Source organism: Protopterus annectens, chromosome 3.part1 (assembly GCF_019279795.1).
Source record: "Protopterus annectens isolate FY-2018-M chromosome 3.part1, PAN1.0, whole genome shotgun sequence".
NCBI classification, from domain to species: domain Eukaryota; kingdom Metazoa; phylum Chordata; order Ceratodontiformes; family Protopteridae; genus Protopterus; species Protopterus annectens.
The window spans coordinates 82,293,155-82,307,428 of NC_056732.1; the positions used below are offsets into that span (position 1 = coordinate 82,293,155).

Genomic DNA, 14,274 nt, shown 5'->3' on the forward strand with positions numbered 1-14,274 from the left:
AATTAAATGTACCAGCTAGCTTACATTAAGAAAAATGAGGGAAATGGAAATGAGCTGTTAAACCATTAAAACAGTTCCCCACTCTGCTGAATAGTTCCAGAGATGTTAAATCTGGGAAAATGCCTTTGTTCATTAGCTCAGTAAAAAGAGGGAAGCCCCCGACACTGACATAAACATTTAGATATGTATTGTAGCCATTTACCCTAAATTCATATCTCAGATTCAAAGGGGAATACTGTGAGAACTTGGAGTCAGGTGACCAGATGAGGTCATTCTCCCAGCTCTCTTGGAAATTATATTTTATATATTACAAAGAGAAATCTCAGAGTGCTGAGTATTCTGTTTTGGGAAACCTGACTAGAAAGACCTTCACCCACAGCATCTTGCCTTGCAGTAGTATGTAACTTATCTAGGGAACAGTAATTCTTTGAGATTAGTCAGGAATATAGTGAAGCTTAGTTTAGATATTGTTTTTCTTTATTCGTCTGAGTCTGTCCATCAATGTTAATTTCAATATTTTCTGTGATTTGAACTCTGTGCTTTACTGTGACTATATATATTCAGTATTTTCATGTTATTTTATTATTTATTATTAAATATATTTAAAACCTTTATTGTGGCTGGTCCTTGTAGAATGTAGTTATCTGGCTAGGCTTCTAAATGCCCTAGGGCAGATAGCCTAGTATGAACCTATGAGAGTACTTATATTTATTTGATGACACTGTGTGGGCCACTCTAGAAGGCCTAGCCATCTTTGTCAACTACTACCATTTGTAGTAGTGTTAATATTAGACAGTATAATTGGACACCCTTTGTAAGGGCCTTATAGTAGATGATTGTGGAGTGTTTGGTGGCAGTGATAACTACCTTACACTCTGGGCAGAAGGGGGCACAGCAGGTAAATTTGTACCAGCCTTTCCCAGAGGGATGTGTGTGTGTGTGTGTGTGTGTGTGTGTGTGTGTGTGTGTGTGTGTGTGTGTGTGTGTGTGTGTGTGTCTGTGTGGAAAATCAAATCTTAAAGAGTGTGTGTGTCAGCTATTGGTGCAGGGACACAAAGCACTGAATTCACAGAGATGGTGCTGGATGACTTGGCTTAGACACTCGGCTGAGGACCAAACCCTACAGCTGTACCAGTGGGGAGAGTTATTGGGGACCTGGAGAGAGGCAGATATAGAGATACCCAGATCCTAGGCTGAGTGTGTTCCCTGTGTGCTCTTAAGAGAAATTGTGCTTGATGCAGAGAGGTCTTCATCTGGAAACATTGAGTGTATCTATTTGTATTCCAAGTCCACATCCCTCTCTAGTGTCAGTGGTGAGGATTTGGACTCATTAATTACTGGCCCAGTGTGGGTATGTCACATATTTGTGGCAGTGGTAGCCATCACATATTGGTAGCAGTGGTGGGCATCACAGTATAATCTACTGGTCATATTTTCTACAGCTCAGGTAAACTCTTTTTAGCATCTATATAAAATTGTTGGAATTGTTACACACCTACTAGAATGTGAAAGAATGCAGTACTCTAGCTGAGACTTGGAAAAGGTGTAATGCATACATGACTGATGCAGTCTGCTATTGCTGCTAGTAATCAGAGGAGCTTGCCCCCATGGCTGCGCAGGAAGGGGGCATGTCACTTGACTGCACTGCAGGGGATATTTAGCCACTGACATTGGGAGGGTCTCATGAGAATGGTAAAGTGGCTTGATGAGTATGCTCCTGTTTTTGCTTCTCTGCTTGCCCAGTGAACAGAAGGTGGGTGCTTAGTTGTTGAGCCACAAATAATAGAGGCTGTCCATTACTAATTTCCACTTATTTAGTTACTGACTCCATGGTCAGGTGATTGAGAATTTTTGTTAAATAAAACATAAGAGAGAGAAGAAACTGAGGAAAGTGATAGCACTTTATGATTATCCTTACTTTGCGATTATACCATTTCTGTCTCTGATCTTAAATAACTGCAGGCAGTTTCACATGGTGGATTGCTTGTAAGTGTTAGATTGGGTATATGGTTCACTTTATTTAGTGTTAGATTGGGTATATGGTTCACTTTATTTAGTCTTATTGCTATTCTTCCTGTCAGGAGTTTCACAGAATGCACAGAGTTTCCTACTGCTTTTGGTTTGTTCTTCATAAATTTGTGTTTTTGTCAAATCATTGACAACTGAGGTCAATAAATACTAGCAGGTAGTTGAGTTTCAGGCTTCATATCCTTCAGAGACCGTATGCAGATGTAAAACCTGAAATTCTAGCAATTTTAGGCTGATACGAATAACATTTAAATCTCTTATTTTTTCTTGTCCAGTGTTATTTGCTTTGTCAATATTTTTTTCACTAAGTTTAGAGATATAAGATATAGGCAGCTAATGTTCTTATACTACTATGTGCTTAGTTTGGCTTGGGGTATATGCCACTCATTTTTGATGCAGGAGGCCAAGCCTGATGATGTGCTTAGTGGGTTTGCAGTTAAAATCACGTATTTAATAAGTTTACTTTTCCATGATCTGAATTTTGTGGAATGCCAAGATGTTGACTCGTATTTATAGCTGTTGTGTTTACAGTTGTCAGTTTATTGTGCACAACTGCGAGTAAACATTTACAGATTTGAGCCTCATACTTCATATCCTCTAGAAAATGCATGCTAATGAGAAACTCGCCCTATTACATGTTTCCAATTTTTAAGTCCATGTTTTATGTCTGACCTCAGTTTATCTATGACCGAATGCCTGTGCTTAAGGGTAGAGAAGCACAATTTCAGATTGGCTATGCTTGGTAGCAAACAGCTGTGTTAAGTTTCAGTCAGGTGTCATCAAAGCTGTTGTCAATGCTTTGGGCAGGTTTATTTCTTATGTAATGTGGAGCACTGCCTGTTGTAATCTGCCTCAGGCATGTTAGAATAGTTCTTCAGGAACATTGTTTTTTTTCTGGGTTGCAGCTAATCATAGGGAAGGAGAGGAACAGACATGAGCTACTGCCAAGGGAGGTATGTTTAACGAGAATGCAACATTCATATTATATCTTGAGTGGTTGGTGTCAGAACCTCTCCCTGTCTTTCTTAAGCAACAAGTTAACATGCCTCATCTTTCCTTGCCAGGTTTATAGACCATACTGTTTATAGTGGTTTAGGTCATTGATGATTTTGCCTACTGTTAATCAAGATATCTAACAATTAAAGTTTGATATTTCTTACTGGAGCAAAGCAGGCTAGTAACTTTATATCTGAGGCAACATACTGCTTGTGGCTGTTATATTAAAGGATGTCCTTGACTGTCCACAATTATTTCTATAGTTATTCCTAAACAGAAAGGTGGTAGGCTGAAATAAAAATAAAAAATGGAAGGGTTAATTGTAGTTGGATGACTCCCTTTTTTCAGCATGACTGGTTAGCAGGTATTCAGGATATTGTTGAACGTAGTAGTCTTACGTCTCAAGATGAAGGTTCAAGGTTTGAGTCATGCCTCTGGCAATTATTTATTTATTTATTTTTGCTTTGCTTTGCTTCCCACCCAGGTTAAGGATCCAGGTTATATATAACCATTTATGACTGTGTTTTGCCTACCTGTCAGGCTAAGGGCCAGGCTGGGTTTAACACTGTAACAAATCTTTGTTTCCAGATATAAATTAATTATGTTTATTTATTTTTTAGATATGTCAGCTTTGCTAGAACTGAAGACCCACTGGGAATGCAAAGCATCAGAGGCAGAAGCATTTTTCAAGAAACGCACCTGGGATTAAAACCAGCATTTGGGAGTGATGACTGATCAGAACACAAGGACAAGATCATAGGCTGCTGAAATGGATCACAAGCAGGGTAGACCTGTGTCAAAGAGGCCAAAGCACTTATCTTAGAAAAGAGCCCAGGAATCTTCACCAATAGATCTGCAGTATGTCAGTTTGGTGGTAAACCAGCTCTCAGTCTCACTAGCAGGTACCTTAATGAATGTGGGGGGTTTTCATGAGGCTAATTTGCAAGGAGCTGTGGTTAAGGAAGATCTGGAGGTGTTTTTGCATTCTTTGCCTGAAGAAGGCTGGTCCAGGCTGCTTGACCTCATTTTTCAAAGATGATTTGAAAATTCCCAACTTACACTGCATTCATTTAGGGATGATATGTGGATAAGGTGTCCCCTCCCTCATTCTCTGGCTTTTCCCCAACTTCCTTCAATGTGTTTGTAGACAGTTGGTGGCTAAAGTAGTGCATTAGTGCCCTTCAGGGGTAGCTTGGAAGACATCTGTGGCTTGACGAGGCCAAGGGTGTCCATTATGGTGCACATTCCTATAACAATTAAAGATGAGATCCATCAGAAAGAGTGTGCAATCTGTTTGATCAACACTGATAGCATTCTGTGGTTATTAAATCCTGAGGGATCGAGGAGACAAGGGTTTAATAATGACTTTTGCTGCATGAGCTAAGAAGCAAACAAACAGGTTTAATTTGAGAAAAAACGATAAGTGGGTGTTGGGCTTCCAATTACTGGAAAGCCTGATAATTGGTTCTTAGGAGTTAGGTTGGGACTAATGCTACTGCTTTGTTTCTGGTGAGAGATGGAGCAGGGCCATTGGTTCTTTCTGGTCTCTGAAAGGGCACTGTGCAAGGGATTTCACTGTGTGGTTTAGCTACAGTTTTGTTGAGAACCTCTGATTAAAACTACTTTTCAGGAAGCAGTTTAGGACTAGTGCTTCTCATTTGCTTCTGGTAAGAAAGTGCACTTTAAATCATTGTAGAGTACTGTCGTTTGTACCACAGCATTTAAATGGTTGAATTTCACACTCTTGCCTAATTTAAGTGTCTAATGCTTGAGTTACTTTGTAAGTTGATTATTTCATGCATTTTAGCATGGATTACTGTTTAAGTTTATTATTTACGGCACTTCTAGTCTCTTTCAGTGGTTTAAAGTTAGAGGGGTTATATCTGCACTCTAGTGGCAATGAAGAGTAACCTGGTCTCATTCTGTGCTGAACATCACTAAAAAAGGTTTAGAGTTGGCTTATTGTGTTTGGGCAGGTGGCTATTTTGCTTGATTACTGCTTTTCTCACTTTGTATAAAAATGCAGTTTTTGTGCAAGTCTTGATATTGCACAGTGGTGGTTAGCAGCATCCCGTACTAAAACAGGCACTTATAACAGAAAATTTGCTATACAAGTATCTCTGAAATTCCTTCAGTACTTAGTTATAGAAAGATCAATTAGTTTGCACATTGAGGAGCACCGCAATGAGTTTAATTCTTACCCAAGCTAACCAGCTGTTAATCCCTCTTCAACCACCTCCTTGCAGTTCATGTTATAAGGATGTGTAACCACAAATATGTACTTTCCTATTATCTCTGTGACCAGTTTGGGCATCCTAAAGCAATGTAGCAATTGTCTCATATTTATTGATAACCACCTAATTCTTCAGCAAACTGATACTGCATGCGAGAGATATAGTACACAATGTCACTGGTTAGATTCTCACATACAAGCACTACATACAGTTTGTCAGAGACACACACACTACACCCACCAAACATATTATGGACCAGACAGATAGACCCACAAATGCTCAGGCTCTTTAATGTAATCTTCCTAAACCCCAGAGGGCTCTCAGTCATTAAACATACAATAAGTATCCTTAGCAACCTCAAACGTGCTCTACCAAAACAACACCAAACACGACATATATAACTGCATCTCAAAGCATCTCAACTGTTAAGCCCATTAGGCAAACCACCACAAAGCCCAATATTTTGGTCATAGGCTACTCCATTATGAGACACAAATATGACAAATATGTCTCATCCACCAGGCTGAGTAATGAGAGAATCACAGGAAAGGATCTCTCTCACACACACACACACACACACACACACACACACACACACACACACACACACACACACACATGCACACACTAAGTACATTGCACACACACACACACACACACACACACACACACACACACACACACACACACACACACACACACACACATACACACTGAGTACACTGAACCACAAGCAAGAGTATGACTCGGTCACAGTTCACGTGGATGTAAAAGACCTGAGGCATACCTCCCTAGACTAAATGAAAAAACAAAAGTTTAGCTCAAGATCAGTGCTATGTTTATGTCGAAAATAAACCCTTGCTTTTATGAAAAGATTTACCTTTCAAAAGTTTTTAAACCAGTAGAAACTTTAACAAATTTCAGAAAAATGTGCCTTTAGTCAGTTTTCTTGAAAAAATGTTATTTGCATTAGAGCTTTTGTCTTCTAGACAACAGTAAATTTTAGAATAATAGTCTGTACAGTCTTTTCTTCAGCCACTATCTTTTCCTACCTAACCTTTATTACTCTGTTCTCAAGACTCTTGAACCTGATAATCACAAATGCTGTATAGAAGAACTTGATGCAATGACTAATGGGTGGTTTAGCATGAGATGGGTAGCAACCATTTCATGGGGTTTGTAATTTTAGACTATATGAAGAGAGACATGATGGAGCTCATGGACTATGTATCCCAGGCCAATATGAGCCTTTCATTAAGCAGCATGCTACCTTCTCCGAGGATGATGGCAGAATATGAACAGAGGATAATTGACTTTAACTTATTACATCCGACTGACACCTCCAGGTGCATCTGCAGTTAACTCCTACTTATGCCTCTACGTGTCAAATATTGTTTGTTTATATTTGCATCAATAATTCCAAACCTATGCTATGTACAAGGTTTTAAATGATTTCATCTTAAAGCTTACACAATGGAAAACTCAACTGCATTAATATTTGACCTCAGTCTTTTGCAGTTAAATAAATATTAACTGTTGTTTTTAAGATATTAATTTATATAGATATAATTTTCACATTTTTCTAAATATCTCAACAACAAAATAACTAACAGTACTCCTTAGCCTCGTATGAAAGCTCACAGCTAGATGAATAAAATGCTGCTGACAGTATGTGTGTGACTTGAGTGGTTGCTGAGATCTTGTAAGTTGTTTACAAAATATTACAAATATAACAGTTACTGTGTTTACTGTAACTTATAAAGTTCAGTTTAAGACCTAGAACTTAAAGAATACTACCACTATAAAAATTGTTTGTGCTGAAGAGTTTGCCATTTACACTTCTTTCATAACCCCTATGGTTCCACAGATATCAACAATTGCTTGAAATGTGAGGACATAATTTGATTCTGTCAAAAGGCTTAGGGTTTGCCCATTGGAAGTTAGAGTGCAAACTTCCTGAGTTTCATTGGAGTGAATGAGTTAATAATTGACTTAGTTTTTGATTTTATTCAAAGAGGGTACAACATTTGTCAACCTACTTAATTTGGTTGAGAGATCAGACTGCTTTGCCAAGGAAGGCCTGCACCAGTCCCCCGTAGGCTTTTGTATATTGGCTAAAACATTGTCCACCCATAGTGCCTTTTCAAGCATTTCCAGCCTGATAAACCTTCCAACATAGCAATACCAACTCAAGAAATTCTAGTGGTGCTACTATTCAATACTATCAGTCTAAACAAGGAACTCCACTGCTTGCAAGCTCTCCTCACCCTGGAGAATGTCTGTGTAGTTACTGAAACATGGTTTAAAGCCACCAAGAGTACCCTAACAAAGCAGGGCTATAATGCCTTCTATACATTTAGACCAGCTGCTGCACAGGGAGGGACAAAAGGTTGGGGGGGGGCAATTTACATCAAAAACAAACACAAGGCAGGTCAAAAACAGTATAGCTTGCTTGAGCCTGTCCACTTCCAAATTACAGTAGGCAAAGTCCCATGCCATATCCTTGCATGTTATAGGTCCCCCTCTATGACCCAGAAAACTATAGCACATACTTAAATGTCTTGGAGACACTCCCATTTCACCCCAACACCATATTCATTGGTGACTTTAACTACACTATAAATTAGCAATCATACACATCTCCAAATATGCAGGACCAGAAATTCTTGGACTTTGTAAACACAAACACACTGAATCAGCTAGGCCATACTCCCACTAGGTAGTGCTAACATCCTTGACTTGGTCCTCACAAACCTGGATAACATTTCACAACCCCTAGTGTAATATCCTCACTGGTCAGACCATAAAACTGTCTCATTTGTAATAAAAATAAAAATAAAACCAGAGACTTCAGCTGACCCTGGAAGCTTTAGTGGCAAACTTCCTACTATTAAGTAATGTCTTTACAAAATTTTAAGCTCCCCCAAACTCTGATAACATCACTGCCTATGCAGAATTGTTCACGAAAACTATTTACAATCTTGTTAATTGCTGCAAAGAGACAGCTGTACCTACTAGGAAAAGCAAAGTACAAACTCAAAAAAACAAGTCATCCTGGTGGAATTCCAACCTCAGCAGGTTGTAATAAAAGGAAGAAAATCATGGAGAAATTAGGAAGTGCAATATCCATAGGATCACAGGAAGTTACTAGGCTATTGACCTTAAGGCCCTTATAAGCCTAGCCAAGAGTTTAGCCCATGTTTAGACAATTCAGCACCCAATGCCACTGTCTAGCAGTGACACAGGTGGAATCCCAGTGGTGTATTCTCTGTTTCCCATCTAGTTATCCAGGTTGTTCTTAAAAAGGGATAATGAGGTACTCTACTTGATGTGGCAAGGGAGTCTATTCCACAGATGAGGGAGTCTCTGGGACACAAATCTGTCCTACCAACAAGTCCTATTGATATCACAGACCAGGTTGAGGTTGCATGTATAGATTGCTCGAGTGGAGCTTGACTTATGGATATGCAGCAGTCCCATCAAGCTGGGGTCTGAGATTGTTTGTATGCCAGGCAGAGGTCACCTCTGAGGAGTCGGTATGAAACTGAGTAGATGAACAGGGCTTTTAGTCTATCTGTGTAGGGTAGATGTTTGAGGCCCTGGATTCTCCTGGTGAGGAACCTCTGTGGTGTCTCCAGCTGCTGCATGTGCTTTGCGAGGTACATGCCAAAGTGGGCATTGTACTCAATAATTGGCCTTATAAGGGAAGAATGCAGGGACATTATGACCTCTTTTTCCCTGGATGAGATACCCTTTCTTATGAGGTGGGCCATGTAGAAACAATGGGCGCAACATGGTGGTCAAAAGTCAGTTTGCTACCAACTTGGGTGTCCAAATCCCTCACTACTGATTGTGTACTTAGGACATTGTTACTAATGTGATAATATGTGAGGACATCGCTCTCTCCAAAGGGGATGATGATGCATTTTTTTGGCATTCAGCTTGAGGCCATGTTTTTGGCACCAGAAATTTGTTTGGGTGAGACCCTCTTGGAGGACGTCCACATCACGTGGGGAACTGATGACTGCATTCAGCTTGCAGTCATCAACAAACTTGGTCAGCCATAGCCCACTGGTTTTGGCCTGCACCTCAGAGAAGTATATCCTCAACAACAGAGGCCCCAAGACCAATCCCTGGGTACGCTGCTCATTACAGGTCAACTGCTTGAGGTGGCTTCCCCTATTTTGATTAGGTGGGTTCTATCAGTGAGCCAGTTTGCTACACATCTGATAACATATGGATTGATGCCTAGTTGAGAGAGTTTATCTACTATGACTGAGTGGGGAATAGTGTTGAAGGCTTTGGCCAGGTCAAGGTAGGTTATATTCCTTGTACAATACAGTACAGTTGTTAGAGGGCATTTTAAATTTATTAAACAATGAAACAAAATGCATGCACCAATAATGACAAAACTGCCCAATTCAGAACATTTCCATCATAAAAGTCTACTCAAACTTTACAGTCCACCATTATCAGTAAATATGCACAATTTTACAGTCCACCATTATCAGTAAATATGCACAATCTCTGAAGAAGTAAAAGTCATCTAAATAATTCCACATTAAAGAAATCTGTAACTAATGAAGAGGTTGCTGCTAGCAAACACCTTTATATTTCATGGTTTCATCGAAAAATAAAGTGTCTGTTGCCTCTGAGGAATAATTTGGCTATATTACATTAAAAAAATGATAAGTTGGTAATATTGCAATAGGAAATGGATGGCAAACTGATAACAGGGTCATAGTTAGTATCTTCGCCAAGGAAGACATTCTCAGTACAGCAGCATCCACCCCTTGTGGGAGTAGAACACACAGCCTTCTGCATCAAAAGCAAGTACACAATCTGTTGTGCTATTAACAATGCAAGCAAACTTAGCATAAGCAGCACTAAACTTCTCTTCCCTGCAGCTCTCAGCTCCTTGTAAAATCTACTCAATACTCAACTGCATCTCAACTTCGCAGCACAAGAAATCTGGAAAAGCCAAAATTTATTGGGGGGGAGGGGGTCAAACTCCCAAAAACCAGGGACACATTAAATATTGCTTGTATAATCTTGGAAAGTTGCTAGAACAAAATGCTGTGTTACCACCATACATTTTGCTGCTAAAGTCCCTGGGCAAAACAGTCAGAGCAACATACCACTACACCAAATCAGCTGCTTTGTGAAAGAAAAATGCTGTGTTACTACCATACATTTTACTGCCAAGGTCCCTGTACAAAACAGTCAGGGCAACATACCACTATGCCAAATCAGCTGCTTTATGAAAGAGAGGAAGACTGAAACTTAAATGGCTATCATTTAGTAAATTCAGTTCTCACCATAGCTGTCAACCTCTTAGCACAAAACACCTGGACAAACCCAGTAATGAAGGAATACAGCCCTCAAACATATTCAATGAATTCAGTTCTTGCCATAGCTGTCAACCTTAGCACAAAAAACCTGGATGAAGCCAATAATGGGGGAACACAGTCCCAAAAATAGGGACACATTTCAAATCTTCATCTTACAAACTTAGAAAATTGCTAGAATAAAAGGTTGTGTTACTATGTATTTTCTGAAGAATATGAAGTCTGAAATTCAAATGCCTGTCAATTTTACTTCTGACAGAACAAAAACAATTTTCAGCAGATGCCCAGGGGGAAATACTGCTGACACATCTTTGTAAAATGGCAGCACACCAGAGCAGATCCACACAAACACAGGGAGGAGATGCAGACTCCACACAGAAGGCACCCCGGCCAAGAATCAAACCAGAAAACCTATAGCTGTGAGGCAACAGTGCTACCACTGCACCATCAAACATGTAAGGAATTAAACATTCAGAAACCTGAAGTCTGAAATTCAAATGCCTGTCAATTTTATTTAACATTTGTTAACCAGGACAGTCTGACTTGGAACAAAAAAACAATTTTCAGCAGTGGCCCAGGAAGAAGTAATGCAGACATGTCTTTGTAACATGAGAGGACACAAAAGCAACCCCCCCCCACACACACACACACACAGGGAGAAAATGCAGACCCCACATAGAAGGCACCCCAGCCAAGAATCAAACCTACAAATCTGCAGCTGTGAGGCAACAATTCTACCACTGCACCATCAAATATCAAACATTTAAGTATTTAGAAACTACAGATATTATGAGGAATAGAACAGATCAAATATGAGGCAAAAATCTGCAAACTTTTACAAATGGTGATGGGTAGGGAATTCAGGCCCTTAACACCTGCATACAAGGTACAGGGTTCAAGCCTGAGGTATTCCCTACCACACCACCATGAATTTTCTCTAGCCACCATTATATAGCAACTGGGGCATTTCACACACACACACACACACACACACACACACACACACACACACACACACACACACACACACACACTTGTTTAAATGTGTCCAGACCCGAATCCATGAAGCAGCAGTACACTTCAGGTCCACCCTCCATGAAGCATCCAGTAGCCCACTCGAAATCCAAGTCCCTCCATGAAGCAGCCAGTAACCCGCTTGAAATCCAAGTCCCAAGCCCGCAATGAACGTAATCCCCTGCGAGAGCTTAAATCTCACCTCACCTCTCTCCTGATTGGTCCTGTCTGCTGATGAAGCAGTCCGGAGCTCCTCTGTTATATGTGGTCATCAACGCACAGATTCCTGGGCATCTGTGGGGCAGAAATGCCTCAGGCAGTCTGAGTTTGCACAGATTCCTGGGCATCTGTGGGGCAGTCTGAGTGCATCCGCGCATGCGCGGAGTTAGTTCTGGGACTCGTGAAAACATTTTTTTTGTTTTCTTTAATTTTATGTTTCATGGTTTGTTTTCTTTTTGTTTCTAGGTGGGAGGGCTGCAGTCCTGCAGTCCTATAGCACGAGCCACCCTTGACCAGCTCCCAATTATTTCCTGTTTTTGTTTGCAATTTTTAACTCTTATACAAGTAAAGCAATGAAGAGACGAATACAATATTAAGGCAAATAAAGAATGTAAATATGTGCATTTTGTTACTTTTTTTTACTTTTTAACCAGCTACATGATCTGATTCTTCAGAGATACTTTTTAGCCATGATCCATTAGCAAAGATAAGGATAAATGTAATGAATACAGGTGTGTTAGGATAATAAGTCAACCAGTATGTTTATCAGAGAAAAACCTATGTAGACAGGAGGACAACATCTAAATTTCTCACAGACAGTAAGCAGTATTTGGAATGAATTTTAGACCCTGGATTCATGAAGAAACACTTATCACCCAGTCACCATGTTATCCATGGGATAACATATTACCTTCCAAACATTTGGATGTGTACTATGTTACTGACAATAATAGATGGAGAAATATGTAAAGCTTGTTTTAAATGAAAGTAAAATATGGTGCCCACTGTGGCAGTACAGTTTAAATGCTACACTCCTTGTCTAATACAATATTCTTCCATTTTACTTTAAAATTATATTCTAAATATAATACATATTAGAAGCCAACTTGTACTAAAGTGAGAAAATTAAAAATCCCACTGATGAGTCTTATTGTTACAGGTTGTACTAGTCCTTTCTTTCAGACTACTCAAGCATTACCTGTTGTTTGCCCATTGATAATTACAATCATAATATAAAGGTGTGGAGTTCTCTTATGTCTAATTACAGGGTTTTTCAAATCTTCTTTTCTAAAGCACTAAGAATAAAGTGATAGATTAATGTGTTCAGTATCTGGATTTGCATTAAGATGTGAAATAAACAGTAGAATTTTTTTTCTTTTGATCCTATCACACAAGATAATATACCACAATGTATTAATCTTATTAAGGCAGTTTAATAGAAATGACCTGGTTGGGTCACTCTTCACTGGAAATACTCATTTCTTTGACAGTGTAATGTAACCAGTATAAGTGTATAAATTCTCCAGATTATGATGGCGTGAAACTAATATCTAGCTATACATCTAAACTTGCAAAGTGGAGTATTAAAGCTTGCCAGTAGCTATTACACTCCATAAACATCAGGCACAGTTAATTATTGGGCTTTGCTCTGGAAACCATTCAATTTAATGCTATTCTTAGCTTCCTTTTTCCCAGTGAAAAAATTCCAATAACTTGGAAAATTATATTCTTTAATGCTTCTCTTACCACCATATTATACAAGGCAATAATTATTTCAGTTAAACTTACGCTGGGACTGCTGTCAATCACAAATCTACATTTTATGTGGAACTTTTAATGTGATAGAGAAAAGTCTCATTTCTATTACATTAATATACACAATGTAAAAATAGCTTCATAAATTATAACCCAAGCTGGCATCTGCTGGTAAATAAAACATACAGTATTAGAAAAGTAATTTAATTTTTAATTAAAACATATTCTAAATATACACATCTCTGGTTTAATTATATAATTATAAAACCTAAGCAGAAAAAAATTACAATGCCAAGTCTGCATCTCACCTCAGAATATGTTGGGCAGTTAGTTGATTTTTGAGTGCTAGTGTGTTTCTTCTTCCCATCAATTTCTAGGTACACAACTGCATCGATGTTTACACCAGCCAAGTGACGTGCTTCATGCACTGTAATATTCATCTAAGAAAAATATTAAATACTAAATTTAATAGGTAACTCATAGAAGGATACTGGTTATGCATGTCAGAAGGGAAATGCTGCCATATATCTATCTATTTATCTATCTGCAGTGATATATGGTAATCAGCTATACTGTAAAAAGCCTATTTTGCAGGGAGTTTCCTATTTACCACCTTATACATGCCATTAATGACAGGTTGGTTTTAGTTCGGCAACAGACTGTGTCAACACTAACCTGCTATAACTACAAATTATAGCAATCAAATATTAACCATAAGTTTTCAAAATACCTCAGAGCTATAGTATCTCATGCAGTCATTGGATGCAGATGCTTCATACGTATAAGATATATTTAATAAGCTGTAACGACCTCACAATGTGACTCTTTCACCTCAATGTTGCAGCTTTTCTGTACATGGACTCAAACTTCCTTGCATAAAAAAATAAGATGGTTATCAC

General features: G+C 38.9%; 1 protein-coding gene across 1 annotated transcript in view; it reads right to left on the reverse strand.

Annotated features, from left to right (window-relative positions):
- LOC122797635 (fer-1-like protein 4) overlaps positions 1-13,818 on the reverse strand; it is a 1,984,889-nt gene extending 1,971,071 nt beyond the window's left edge. Inside the window, exon 1 of the mRNA XM_044066179.1 lies at positions 13,684-13,818. Within this exon, the coding sequence (XP_043922114.1) occupies positions 13,684-13,815 (132 nt within the window). The 5' untranslated portion in view covers positions 13,816-13,818. The remainder of the gene's footprint in view (positions 1-13,683) is intronic.
- Between the last annotated feature and the right edge of the window lie 456 nt (positions 13,819-14,274).